The 13608-nt window shown below is 40.4% G+C and overlaps 1 protein-coding gene across 1 annotated transcript in view; it reads left to right on the forward strand.

Moving 5' to 3' along the window:
• LOC102222219 (kinesin-like protein KIF26B) overlaps positions 1-13608 on the forward strand; it is a 35554-nt gene that overhangs the window by 4030 nt on the left and 17916 nt on the right. Inside the window, exons 3-7 of the mRNA XM_023347278.1 lie at positions 981-1430; positions 5825-5946; positions 7943-8114; positions 12124-12333; positions 13110-13203. Coding sequence (XP_023203046.1) covers positions 981-1430; positions 5825-5946; positions 7943-8114; positions 12124-12333; positions 13110-13203 — 1048 coding nt within the window. The remainder of the gene's footprint in view (positions 1-980; positions 1431-5824; positions 5947-7942; positions 8115-12123; positions 12334-13109; positions 13204-13608) is intronic.

A 13608-nucleotide genomic window follows, 5' to 3' on the forward strand; every position in this document is an offset into this window, starting at 1 on the left:
CTTTAACTTGACGAAATTTATGCAGTGCAGGGACAAAAACAAATCCATATTAAGCAATAATTGTGTTTAGCAAAATCCCAATTTTACAATTATTGGTTATTGTACCTAAATTAAAAAAGAAAAACAACTGAAAAAGCAAATTTTAATTTATGCATTCCTTTTTTTAGTTGATCAGAGTTCAAATCAGTAAATATGTTACTCTGGATATGACAAAACATATTTCTGGTATAAAATCTCCAGAGCGTGCAGTTAGAGAACAGCAGGAAATGATGTCATCTGGGGATCCAAAAGTTTCCATAGCCACCATAGACACTATTTACGTGCTAACCAGTTTGGGAGTGATGTTAGGAAATAAAACTCGTCTGATCTACCATCACAAACATAAACTCGTAGAGTTTGAATGAATCTGACTTCTGCATTTTGCCATGTGAAAAGTAGCTTGCGCATAAAGGTGTATGTGACATTCCTATAATATATTGAAAAAAAAAATCTTTCTGCATGACTGTTGTATTTAGTTTTTGTAGCCATTTAGGCCTATCATGATAAATTTTTCTGGACAATAAATTGTCCAAGAAGTTATTGCGATGAACAATAGAATTGTTGTTTGGAAGGCATTTTCAAGTGATATGAAGGAAATGGCATAATAATGCAAGAGCACATTCTCAAAGATCACTAACTTTAAATTCTAATGAACGTTTAACACTGAAACTGGAAGACATTTTAAATATCCAGAATAAATAAAACAAACAACAAAAACAACAAATAAATGAATTATGAAGTGTCTGTAAACAAAACTGTCCTTCAAAAAAGAAACCATTTGAGACCAAGGCACTAAACTGAAGACTTAAATTGAATTAATTATGTCATTAATTGATGTATTAGTTATCGCGATAGGCCTGTAGCCATTGCATATTTTGCTGCAGGAAAGTTGAGTATCTTACAGCTTCTTCTTCAGCTTGTAATTCTAAGAAATTTTGCAGGAAACAAGCGACCTGTCAGCCTTTCTTCACGACAACCTTCGTGTCCACGGCCATTCCAACATGGAGTTCAGAGATCGGGAGCTGGGCCAGTGTGGGTCCTGCGGCGCCAACCTGAACCAACTCAAACAGGAGGCCATCCTCCTGGCTCTGAGTCGTGGTCAGTCGTTAGCCAAGCCTCCCTTCGGGGCCGGCCTCAGCGCCGGCCCAGCACTGGGACAAAGCGGGACAAAGCATGGAGACAAGTCCTCCAGGGAGGTGGTGCATCCACCATACAGCCCGCGCAGCCCTCGAAGCCCCAGGACGCCCCAGAGGACTCCCCAAACCCTCCGACGGAGAGGACCCAAGCTCCCCAACCCTGACATGGACCGCTGGGTGGAAGAGCAGCAGCAGCTGGTGGCCTCTAAATCGGCGTCAAATCCAGATGGTGTCACCATCAATTCTCACCATCCGGTACCCTTAAAAGCCTTCTCTAAGCTCTACACCCTATATAACACATTTCCTAGTGTCCTCCCCTCTCTACCACCCCTTGCTTTAATGAGCTATATGGATAATGCATGCCTTTACGAGCGCACATGTCGGCAAGCCAAGAGATTCATAGAGCCCAATCAGAGCCTATTTCGATCCCGTGGCCGAGCGCGTTCTTTAAAAGTCCTTCTACTAATGGAATGGAATAGGGTCATGATTTACCCGTCATAAAAGCCAGCCAGTCAAAAAGCACTTGTGATCAATAGAGAGGGAGAGCCATATTTAAAATTGCAGCTTTTGAAATATGCATTAATGTGATGGAAGCTCCCCGACCCCCACGCCAAGTGATTGGCTGTTATAGTTAACGGGACAAGGTGAGTGACAGGAGAGTTTTACTCGCGTTAATTCTATTGATGCTATAATTATTTCTACTTTGTTATTATTATTTTACTGAGAAATCACTGAAGCGCATCTGTCTCCTGTAGTAGCTACATTCATAAGTTTATGACATGATGAAAACTACAGTGGCTCTCCAAAATATGGATGCCCCTGTTAGCATAACAGGCTTTTGTGATTTAAAGAAAGGACAACATGATAATCATTTCAAACATTTAGTCTTTAGAACTGCACAACTTTGCGAACAACTGTATGTTGCATAATGTTAATAGGAATACGCTTAATAAAAAGCCAAATGTGATGAACCTGCCTGACCAGGGTAGCATTTATCCAGAAAGTTTGTAGATCCATGTTCTGTGTGTGGTTGGGCATTGACCTGTTAAAACACTGCACCAGGGTAGTAGATGCTGTGTTTGTGTGTCATCTGAGTCACTACCAGGGGTGACCGCAAGTTACACCTAGCTACCAGAAGAATTACCTTTGTGACTCTGAAGATCTTTGGTAATATTGGTCCTCTCCCCTTGACATATGAGCACATATTGGTAAACTACAAGGATGCACAATCCATATTTATTGCTAAAAATGACTCAATACCTCTTACCACCAGTCTATGGCTCCAGTTTATGGTGTAGGTTCAAACACAAGTTAAAGAGAGTCTTTGTGTTAGACCTTGAACTCTTAATTAGGGTGAATCCCATTATTGACACGCATGTGGCATTTTAAAAAGTCCAGTATCTTTATCTGAATTGCAGTTCGTGTTGTAATAAGACAATGATTCTTGGTGGGGTATGTCTTGGGCAACTGAAACCTTCCCGATGTGTGTGTGTGAGTCCTCATGTATCTGTACATCAGACATTTGCTCTATACAACCACCAGGCCAAATTAATAAAACGAGAGAATCACTTTACTGTAAAAGTAGTCTGGATTCCAACTAAAGTCCATCTAGTTCCAGTAATGCCATCCAATGCATCTGCAAGGAGTCCTCTTTGTCTGGTGAACTTCACTCACTGCTTTGATTGATTGTGGGATGCTCTAGCAACAAACCAGTAAGAGTATTGGCTCAACGTTTGATGCCACTTGCTATCTCCTCTACCAGTGCAAAGACCCCACAAATTCAGTCATTTGCACAGAAATCTTTAGTCTTGCTCTTGCACCAAACTGCTACCAATTCGGGACTCTTCTTACATGACGTCTAACTTGATGCACAAGTGAGACAAACTTAGGCTACTTAGAAAAAGTATCTAGTCAGAAAAAATGCCCTAATTATCCATGAGTGTTAGATTAGGAACACATTAGGGACACAGTGGGATTTGTTAATGCAGACCACATCAGAGGTGGCATATGGCCACATTCCTTTGGCAGTGTGTGCCCAAATGTATCCAGGGGAACACCGAAACACTGCCAAATGTCATAGTCTGAACAAGGAGTTAATTTCCTGCACGCGGGCCTGCGAGTGCACTGGAACCTGTCAGTCCAAATCAATGTTTACATGCAAGTAGAAAAAGGATGTACAATCTGATCAACGTTTGCTTCTTTCTAGGGTTGTGCACCGATTCACTTAGCTGTCGCCTGCTGTTTGGATCAACCCAGGCGGACCTTGACACCTAAGTTTGAAAAGGGCGGATAATTTTTTTTTTCATAAAACGGTTTGGTTTCTGAGAAAAGTGGTCCAACACATTAGCAGGAGCTGAGAGCAGATCGGCAGGGGGTTGATTCCTCTGGGATAAAATCCTGCAAAACAAGCAAATGTGGAGGTCAACGCACAGCAAGGGAGAGGATGGAAAAACAGATAATACGAGGACGTATGAGTGCAAATACAGAGAAGCTCACAAGCTGAGAGGAAGCAAAGACGCAAAAGCTTATGACAGAGACAATGAGTCATGAAGTACAGAACGGGAGGGGCAGGGAGGTATTTATAAATGATCCATTTTACCTTGGGTCTCCATCAGCCCCGCGTTATTCAAAACCACTACAGCACATCTCTACTGGCACTAATTGGCACGTAATGGTCGGCTGTTACTCACAGAAAGCTGAGCTCATGTGGTTGCCCTGCCTCTAGAACAGCTTGAGAGACAGAAGAAAATGTGAGCTTTGAGAGCAACTACCCAGACAAGCAGAGCCCCACGAGGGCTGTGCAATGAATCAAAATTGTATTTAAATTTCAGCTTCTGCTCCGAACCGTTATGAAAACAATGTAACTGAAATTTATTGAAGTTAGTTGGTCAGACTAGTCCAACAGCACATGGGTCTTGCTGTCTGGATGTAGAGTGTTCTTGACGCTGTGGCTGAGTGCACAGCGAAAACATCAGCCAAATCAAAATGCCAAATTAATAAAACGAGAGAATCACTTTACTGTAAAAGTAGTCTGGATTCCTTTTTTTTTTACTCCATGGAAAGTATGTTAGAAACTGGATTATCAACAAGTCATATCAAAACAGGAAGAGAGCCAGATAGGGTTAGCCTGTTTCTTCACAAACATATGCAAAGATTGTCAATAGAAGCAAAATGCGAGTTTACTGAAGTATCTGACTGTGTCAAACCAGGTATTCCTATTAAAATAAATGATAAAACTGCTCCTGATTTTGAAGTTTTGCTGGAGCAATTTAAAAGTTTTCTGAAGCCAAATTGAAAGGAAATGAAGAGAAAGAAAACGCAATGCTACTTGACTGGCTAACCTTTGCAGTGCAGCCAATTGAGGGCCGACATTTTCCCTCATTTTCCTTAATGTTGATTGGCAGAAAACGTTAGCTTCTGCAGTAGTGCTCAGACAGTTTTCATTGTGTGTATTAATGTATATTAGGTATATTTTGGTGTGTGACTAGGCAGTCTTAAGCATTTTTAGAGGGAGACTCAAGTATTCACTGAGTTTAGATTTAGGGTGTCAAACTCCAGTCCTGGAGGGCCGCAGTCCTGCAACTTTTAGATGTGCCTCTGCTGCACCACATCTGAATAGAATAATTAGGTCATTAAGGCTCTGGAGAACTGATCTACACAAATGGTGGCATATGGCCATCTTAGAGGAGGTAATTAAGCCATTTCATTCCAGTGTTTTGTACCTGTGGCACATCTAAAAACTGCAGGACAGGGACAGCGGCCTTTGAGGACTGGAGTTGGACACCTGTGGTTAGATGGTAGCTGTGGTCCATAACCTATACTGTCCACTGTATAGGTCCCATCGTTTTTTTTATAGAACACATTTGAGATAGTTTTATTGATAAAACAAATTCATTTCTAAACAACTAACAGGTAGAGTTTCAGGTATAACTATACATAAACTTTAAATCTCAAGTATTGTCACAAAAGCACATTCTGCTGTATTTTTATCGCTTAACTGAGAAATTTCAGTGTAATTTTCGGATGACTTTTAAATATGGGAATTTGACGTTCAATCGTTAAATACTTGTTTGGATAACTGTAAGGAAAAACAGTTATAATAGAACCTTGAATTTGAGTGAACATTAATCTGACATTAATATTGACCTAAATAATTATGGTTATTGTTTTCTTTATAATGTACTAAGTGTTGGTGGCTTCAGGTTCATCTGAAGTTGAGCAGACTGGGTTCTCTTAGAATATCACACTGCAGTTAAAAATAAGTGCCTGGATCGTGCACTGGAGCTCCAGCTGAATAATTGTCTGAATCCCTTTACATAATGTCTTGTTTCTTGCGGAGCGTTGCACATCAGAGACACGGGCAGCGTTATTAATCGTAATCCTCTTCGTCTCTGAGTCACGTTTCTTACTCTGACTTCACAACACAGATGCTGCACAACATATCCCTCCTATTCCAAATACAGCTGCCTCTATCCATAACGGGTCAAATATGGTGTTTGTTTACAGCATGTGCTCTCAGCCTTAGATGACCTACTTACACAGAAGCACCTATGTGATTCCCTTGACACGACTAGCCTCCTTTGTATTAGATTTGGGAGAGTAACTTTGGATATCTGTATAATGAGTGATGAGCTCTCTTCTGAAAGCAGAAGGCAGACGATGCCACGCTGACCTGTGGCGCCTCTGGGACTGTTCAGACGACCTCCAAGATCCCTCACATCTCCAGAGTGGTGACCATCGCCAACACTGCCGCTATGTCCCTTCTGGCCAGGTAGGGTACTCTAAAATAATAGTGGATACAATGAAAGTTGCATATAGACCTGTTGGAATTAGCAGTAAATCAATTAATCAGCTGAGCTAATTAACACAAGCTCAATCATTTCCATTTGCATGATTTCTGGTTTCTCTTTTCTTCCTTTCTACCAAAAACTGGGTGAGAATCTGAATCTCTTCAGTCTGGTGTTTTGGTCTCAACTTTTTTGAGCTGCAATTTTGTTTACAGAGACTTCATCATTTATTTTATTTAACGTTTCTGTTGTTTTGTTCATTTATTTTGGATGTTTAAAAATGTCTGCCAGTTTGAAACGTTCGTTAGAATTTAAAGTTTATTGATCTTTGTGAATGTGCTCTTGCATTATTATGCCATTACCAAAATAATACTTGAAAATGGCCTCAAAACAAAAACATTATAATATCTCAATGGCTTCTGCGACAATTTATCATCCAACAAAATGTATTATTGCGGCAGGCCTAGTTGCATATCAGATCTGTGAGATTCTTTTGGATTTAAAAGCCCCCCAAAAATTAGAACATTTTGCTCGGGCTTTTTAGTTTTTGTGTGTCAATTTCATTTAAATGAATTCACCCACAACTTGCTGTTTTACAAGTAAGAGCATTTTTTCAGTTTCTGAAGCACAATCTTCATATTTTCTATTAATATTAAGGAAAAGGTTTACTATATGACGAGATAACCATAACCTGAGGATCCACATGTCCATATTTGATCTTTTTTTTTTTTTAAGTTAGCATTTCGAGAGATTTTTAAAAAAAATACCAAAACACGAGAAACAACAAATGAAGTGTAAAAAATACTTGATAGATAATTCCACTCCACACATTTTCTTCTTTGTTATCAACTAAACTGAGATACAAATTTCAGAAAACACAGCATGGGAAGCTGAAATACCTAGCAGCAATGCAACTTGACCCGCTACTGGCTGGCGATTGTAAAGCAGCCAATCCAGGAGTGGCTTTAATTTTCCTTGGTGCTGATTGGCTGTTGGATGTTAGTTTCTGTAGTACTGCCAAGACAGTGTACGTATTGATTCATATGAAGGTTTTTTGTGGATTTTAGATATTCTTGGGTCACTGTGGTCCCTAATCCTGTAAATGCTAAATTCCCATGGAAGCCTTCCTCTGGAATATTGACTATTTCCATGCTTTCCCCCCCCCCCAGTGTTCAGAGAAAGTACAAACACCCATTAGCTCCATTTCAGACGCCCCAGTTTTCAGTTATCATAGAAGTGTTAAAGTTAAAGAAAGGACAAACAGACCGAATAAGTACGTGCTGCATAAAATGATCAGCCGAATAAAGTCTCTTCCCTAAAAAAATGGACAGGGCTGCATGACTTTAGTTTTTCTCCGAAGAGTTTTTGCGGCGCTAGTGGCTCGTATTTTTTGCGACAGTAGGCAGACAGGAAAGTGGGCGAGGAGAGGGGGGAAAGACATGCGGCAAAGGTCGCCGGGACCGGGAGTCGAACCCGCGACCTTGCAAGATTATGTTTAAGTGAACCTCATATCTTCTGGAATATTCCGGTGACTTTCCAAATGTGAAAACTTGACCCAGTCTGGGCAATGAAGGCAAAATCCGTCTACAATTTACTGAGAGTCTGGCAAAATCAGACAGAAGCCAACTATGTAAAGTCACTGCTGCTAAAGGGGGCATTAAGAACTATTAACCATTGGGTGTCTTTACTTTTTCTATCACAACTTTTTAGTTGCAGTAAAATAAATGATGAATGAATAAGGATTTGTTTGTTTTCCTACACGTGAAGGTCAGTTTAAGTACCTAGTAAAGACCAGAGGTTGTGCTTTTCTTCACCATATCTGCCTCTATTATGGGAAGGACATTTTTATAGTTAGGTTTTTTTGATACATTTCAGTTGCAGGACTTCAAAATGTAGTGGGAGTGTTTATGCAGTGTTGTGTTAGTCACTCGGTACATCCTCCACCGTCTCCCCTGACAACGCCTCCTTCCGTCCTGGCAGGGCGGCTGAGAAGCTCAACTTGACGTTGAGGAAAAAGAGCCAGGCTTCGGATCCAGCTCCCTCCAACCACTCCACCTGCTTCAGAGAGATCATCCAGAAAAACCCACCGCCGGCGCCCCCCTGCCTGCTCCGAGCTGCCGCTCGAAGCAAAGACTCGCCCGACGTTGGCAAGGTTCAAATTCTGATGCATACGAGTTCTGTTTTATGATTTTACAGTGTAGTCTGTTTAAAATACCAGAAGTTGTTTTGTTTTTTTTCTTCTTCTGATTTTACTCGCTGGCACAACTCAAGAAAAAAACTAAAATAAACTGGGATACCTGGATAAGTTACCAGAGCTCAAAAATTTTGAGGCAATCAATTACCCCAAAATTTTATGTTAAACTTAAAATTACAAGTTTTTCAGAAATTACATTTCCTATTATTACATTTTCCTATTAAAATACTTCTGTATTTTGATTCTATTTTCACTGAAATTGCTCATTGGCTTAGCTCAAAAACATTCCCTGATCACCATTTAAAGTTCTTAGTTTTATAAACGTAAGATTTTCAGTTTACCAAGAGTTTACATTTTCATTGTTTTACAAACACCGAGTGGAACTGCGCATTTGTTGAGCTCGTTGTAGGAGCTACTTCACAGGGAAACGCTGGTACAAACGTTAAAGGGTTAATAGAGGAGCCATGTTGTGATGACCTCCTGAAGGCAGAGCTTCAGAAAGAGCAAGAGTTTTTAAAGAAACAGAGGCCCAATTTCAAAGTGTTAAATTATGAAGTCAAATTTCTTTTAAGTCATATTTGATATACTGTATATACTGCATTTTTGTAATGACTGAAGTTAAGGGATTCACTTGTTTGTGCTATAAATGATACTTTATGGCTGGAAAACACATAAAACTGCCCCTTTAATAAAACCAGCACGGAGTCAATTTGCACCTTATTATACATTTTGCTAATAAATGCAGTCATTCTGCATTGCTACTGTTGCTTGAACCCTCTTCCTTTCCCACAAACTACACCTTGGAAGTGTCTTCTCACCACCTGTGTTGCAGCTTAAAGAGATCTCAAGTCAATTTAGCAGAGATCCTATATCACTCCTCCTTCCTGATTCGCTGTAATGTGGTGGTAATGTCTCCATCCTGTTCCTGCCCGCCTTTCTCCTCACCTCCTCTGGGAGAGAAACCGAGGAGATCAATATGGCCGCCTGCCCTCCCTTTGTCTCGGAGATGGACTCTCGGGTTCAGTGTAGAGTTACAGATGAGGACAGACCCCACCTCAGCCCCGCCTCTCAGCTTTGCGAAGCCACTCGCTCCTTCTCCGCGTTTAAAATGTTCTCCTCAATTATTCATCTGTCATGAATAGAGTTTAACGCAACCTTAAAACGGTTAGGGACCCCGCTCTTGCTTAAGGTTTGAAATGTAGAGAAGCTGGAAGAAATCCTGAGAACTCATCATGCTGCAGGAAACGTGGCTGTTGGGTTTTCACATTCAGCCACTAAGGGGTGATCTCATGGCGGTGTAATGCGGTTCTGTGCAACATCAAGATAACTATATTCATCTGGGCGTCGAGATGCGTATGTCTACTTTCGATCTTGCAGAGCTAAATCACGAACAGAAAACGATCGGGTTCATTTTGCGTTGGAATGAGAGAGTAGTAATGGAAGAGGAAAGGAAGGAGAAAGTGGGGCAGGGAAAGATGCTAATGGAGAAGATAAACGTCAGAGTCATATACTGGCCTGGATAATTGACTCTGTCTACCTCTGCTCACATTCCTGCATGCCTTAAGTTAAGTGTTTCTTAGCTGAGTGAATGCAATTTCAACTGCATGGAACCTGCAATATTTCTCCATCAACTTACCTTCATGAAATTAATATTCATGAAGGCTCCAAGTGTTAAATTAAACCCTCCTTTAACCAATCATACAACCAGGCTCCCTGTCCCTGATAAATCTGCATGCCACACCTTTCAGATATTTGTACAAAATATTTTACGATGTCAGTTTCCTTCTGCTTCCCAGTTGTGGACTGCTTTGTGTTTATCAAATGCAATCCCATTTGAATGTGCAGTTGCTATGTAACAAAACATTAAAAAGTGGAACTACACATACATTTTCTCTCATTTCAAACATTTTTCTAACTGCTACTTGTCATTCATGATGAATTTAAATGTTTGTATCTGGCTGTGAAAGAAAAGCGCAGTGAAATGATGTCAGTTACAACGACTTGCACCTATAAAGTACATTATCTTACCTCTGATTCCCGGGACTCAACGACGCCATCGCTTTGTTCACTCAAGTTTTTCTGTCTTTTCAAGCTGAGGTTTCTGGTAACATTTGCAAATGAATATAGCATCTCGACCTCCCCTCTGCTGGTTAGCAAAAACTTTGAGGCGACGTCCAACTATTTTGGCAGAACTATTTCAGAATAAAAAATATGCTTTAGTAAACACAAAGTCATAAACCACTTTTTAGAAGATATAGTAAAGCAGAAATAACAGCATGCTGTTTTCTAAGAGCGCCAAACATTAAGCTAGTAGTTGGCTAACAGTTTGCTCAATTTAGCATAATACTTTGTAGATTGTTGCTGTAAAACTCATCCCTTTGCTGCATAAATATACTTTCCCAAGTCACTTTCAGCAACCTCCTCATAGACGATTCCATAATCAGTTGCTGCTATTTGAAAGCTGAACAGTTTGTGGACAAATAAGTCATATTTTTTCTTACTTATACATTATTTTCCCAGTCTAAAATGTACTGCCAAATTGGTTCAGCCTGTACCCAAACATCACTCATCAATCAGCATTAGCTAGCTGCAAAAGTAATTAACTGATATGCTAGGCTAATTTAGCTTTGCAGATAAAGTGGATTCCCAGGTGAAGTTTGAAGCAGCAAATTGCAAATTAAGTCAGAGTATAGCATAATAATATACTAAATATAAATAAATATACTAATAATAAACACATGTGCAGCATGCAGCAACTCTGTGATTTCTGTTTCAGTCTTGGTGGTGAATAGGAGCGTATTACTGTAAGCAGTAGAGGAAATTTGCACATTGAAGGTTTGTTTATTGCTGATTCATGGTGGTTGTGCCATCGAGATGTAATGGATATCTATTTGAACCCAAATGCTTCTCAGAATAAATCATTGACTCCATTCAAATTCAGATACAAAAGTGACCTGACTCTGATTCAGCACAAAAAATACACAAATAGAATAATGCAGTGTGGGCAGAAAAACAAAGTATTGTGGACGCCCACTTATTCACAGTTCAGTATTCACAGATTTACCTGTTTGTGGATGTCTCTGTGGTTTGTAATTCCAAATTATTCATGGAAAATTGGCCCATTTATGGATTTCTTTGGAAGACAACACTGCTTGGAAAGCTGAGATACATAAGTGCAATGTCACTTGACGTTTGCAAAACAGCCCATCCAGGACCACCATTCCTTTTACTTGCCGTTGACTGGCTGTTGATTGGTGTGGAAAACGATGATCGATGGCTTCTACAGTAGTACCAAACATTATTAAAGAATAGTTGGTGTTTGAACTATTAAAATAGGGAGTTATACTTGTCTTTAGAGGAAGTCTCCAGTATTAGTTGTCCCTAACCACTGCAAATCAGGGGGTCCACTGTGTCATTCTATTACCTGTATGCAGGTTTGTTTGTATGTTCACTTCAACAAAAAAAAACATCCAATAACTACTTTTTTCTTAAAGTACAATGCATGATGGATACCTGCAACCAAAACACGACCTTATGGAAGACCTTACAGACAAACCAAAAGTTCAAACATTTGAGATATTTTTGGAAAAACCCACCAGTCTAGTATTTGAAAGATCCACTTGACCTTCCAAAATCCATAGTACAGGGATACTGATACTTATTGTACTTGTGGTTCTTCTGGCTTTGGATCAGGACCTTTGAAATTTGACTGTGGTGAGACAAAACTATTAGACTCTAACAATCTGCAGGGCAGATCAGTGCCTCTGTGTATTTCACATCTCACTCTTGGACAGATTTTGTAGTTTGGGTAAATTGTCCTGTCTCTGGCACAGAATGATTCGCTTTCTCAATTCAGCTGATTTTCCGTGTGTAATCTGAGATTTAACAGGGTAATCATCGCCCTGTAGCCCGGTGTGTACAGCAGATAATCAGCATGGCTCTCCTTCTCATTCCCTTCCACTCTCAGGTCAAAGTCGTGCTGAGGGTGAGCCGATTGCTGTCAGAGAGCCACGGCCAGCCACCTGTTCTCCGGATCGACCCGTCCAGGAAGAGAGTCACCATCATGGATCCAGTCACCAAACACTTATCCTACAGCACAATGACTCTCGGCAGGGAGAGGAGAAGTCCACTGAAGACCTTCAACTTTGATGCAGCTTATTCTCAGGATTCAGGACAGGTTTGGTTCTTTATACTAACAATTATAAGCTGCATTTCCATTACAAATGTCTGCAAAACTTTGTCAATATACCGCCACTGTCGAGAAAACACAATTTTGCAATTAGTAGTGTTTCCATTAAATAAGAAACGCAATTAAAATCCCACATGAAGAAGTTTGTTCATGCAATATGTCGTTGCAAATCATTCTGCTCCATGATCCTCCAACTACTTCCTGTAGTTTTCTTCTTCATGGCGACATCTGGTTGTTGATCATGTGACTAGTCTGATGTGGAAAGTGTTTCCGTCGCAGTTTTGTGAAATCAACCAAACTTGACACGGCTAAAAACATCCACCTCATCCTAACATCAAAACGTTTCATGAAAAAAATGAGAGATTTTTCAAAATTGACTTTTCCATAAAGCAAATATCTTTGAAATGTAAAACTGGGCAATTATACGTTTAATGGAAATGCAGCTAGAGACATGTTGAATGATTCTGTTTAGATTTTAATGTAACTGCCATTTTGTACATTTATGTCAGATACAAAAGGCATTCAGAGCACAATTCATCCCCCTGTATATTAACGTACACACCACTGTGGTTCCCCCCTGTCTATCTAATGACCAGAAAACCGACACCACTCCCCTTGGTAAGACTCTCCGGCTCGGCTTACACGTGTCAAAGCTCGAGGGAAATCCCGTGTAAACTCCCCTCCTGCTTCAGATTTTCGGCTGGACTGCGCTCACATTTTCGGTCTTGAGATCAATCACCCTGTCCTTTGTCCCGTTTGCCCAGGCTGAAGTTTGCACAGGCGTCTTGGCTGACGTCATCCGTTGTGTCCTCAGCGGCAGTGATGGATGCGTTCTGGGCCTAGGATGCGCTGATGTGGGTAAGTCATCGGTCGCAGCGAGAGGTCACAGGTTAAAATCTTAAACTGGGAGTGAGACGCTGTCATAAATGTTAAAAGCCCCTTTGCACCCTTCCTCCTGCCACTCTTACCATCATTCAATCTTTCCTCTTGACTTCAACTCCAAGCCTCTCTGTGTCCTTGCGTTATTCTTGACACCTTTCCTCTGCTTTTTTGTGCATTTCTCTTTTTCCTGAGCCATATTTGTGTCATGCCATTTCAGCCATTTGACTCTTTATCATTCAAACCATACATTGATATTTTTCAAATTCTACTCCTTCCATACTCCAAAGGACACAAACAAGCTTTTTCTAAGATTGACTAAAAACAAAGTGGGCTGTGATATGTTTCTATTAGGAAGATGGGACCCTGCACTTAGGGCTGCTG

Source organism: Xiphophorus maculatus, chromosome 15, assembly GCF_002775205.1.
Source record: "Xiphophorus maculatus strain JP 163 A chromosome 15, X_maculatus-5.0-male, whole genome shotgun sequence".
NCBI classification, from domain to species: domain Eukaryota; kingdom Metazoa; phylum Chordata; class Actinopteri; order Cyprinodontiformes; family Poeciliidae; genus Xiphophorus; species Xiphophorus maculatus.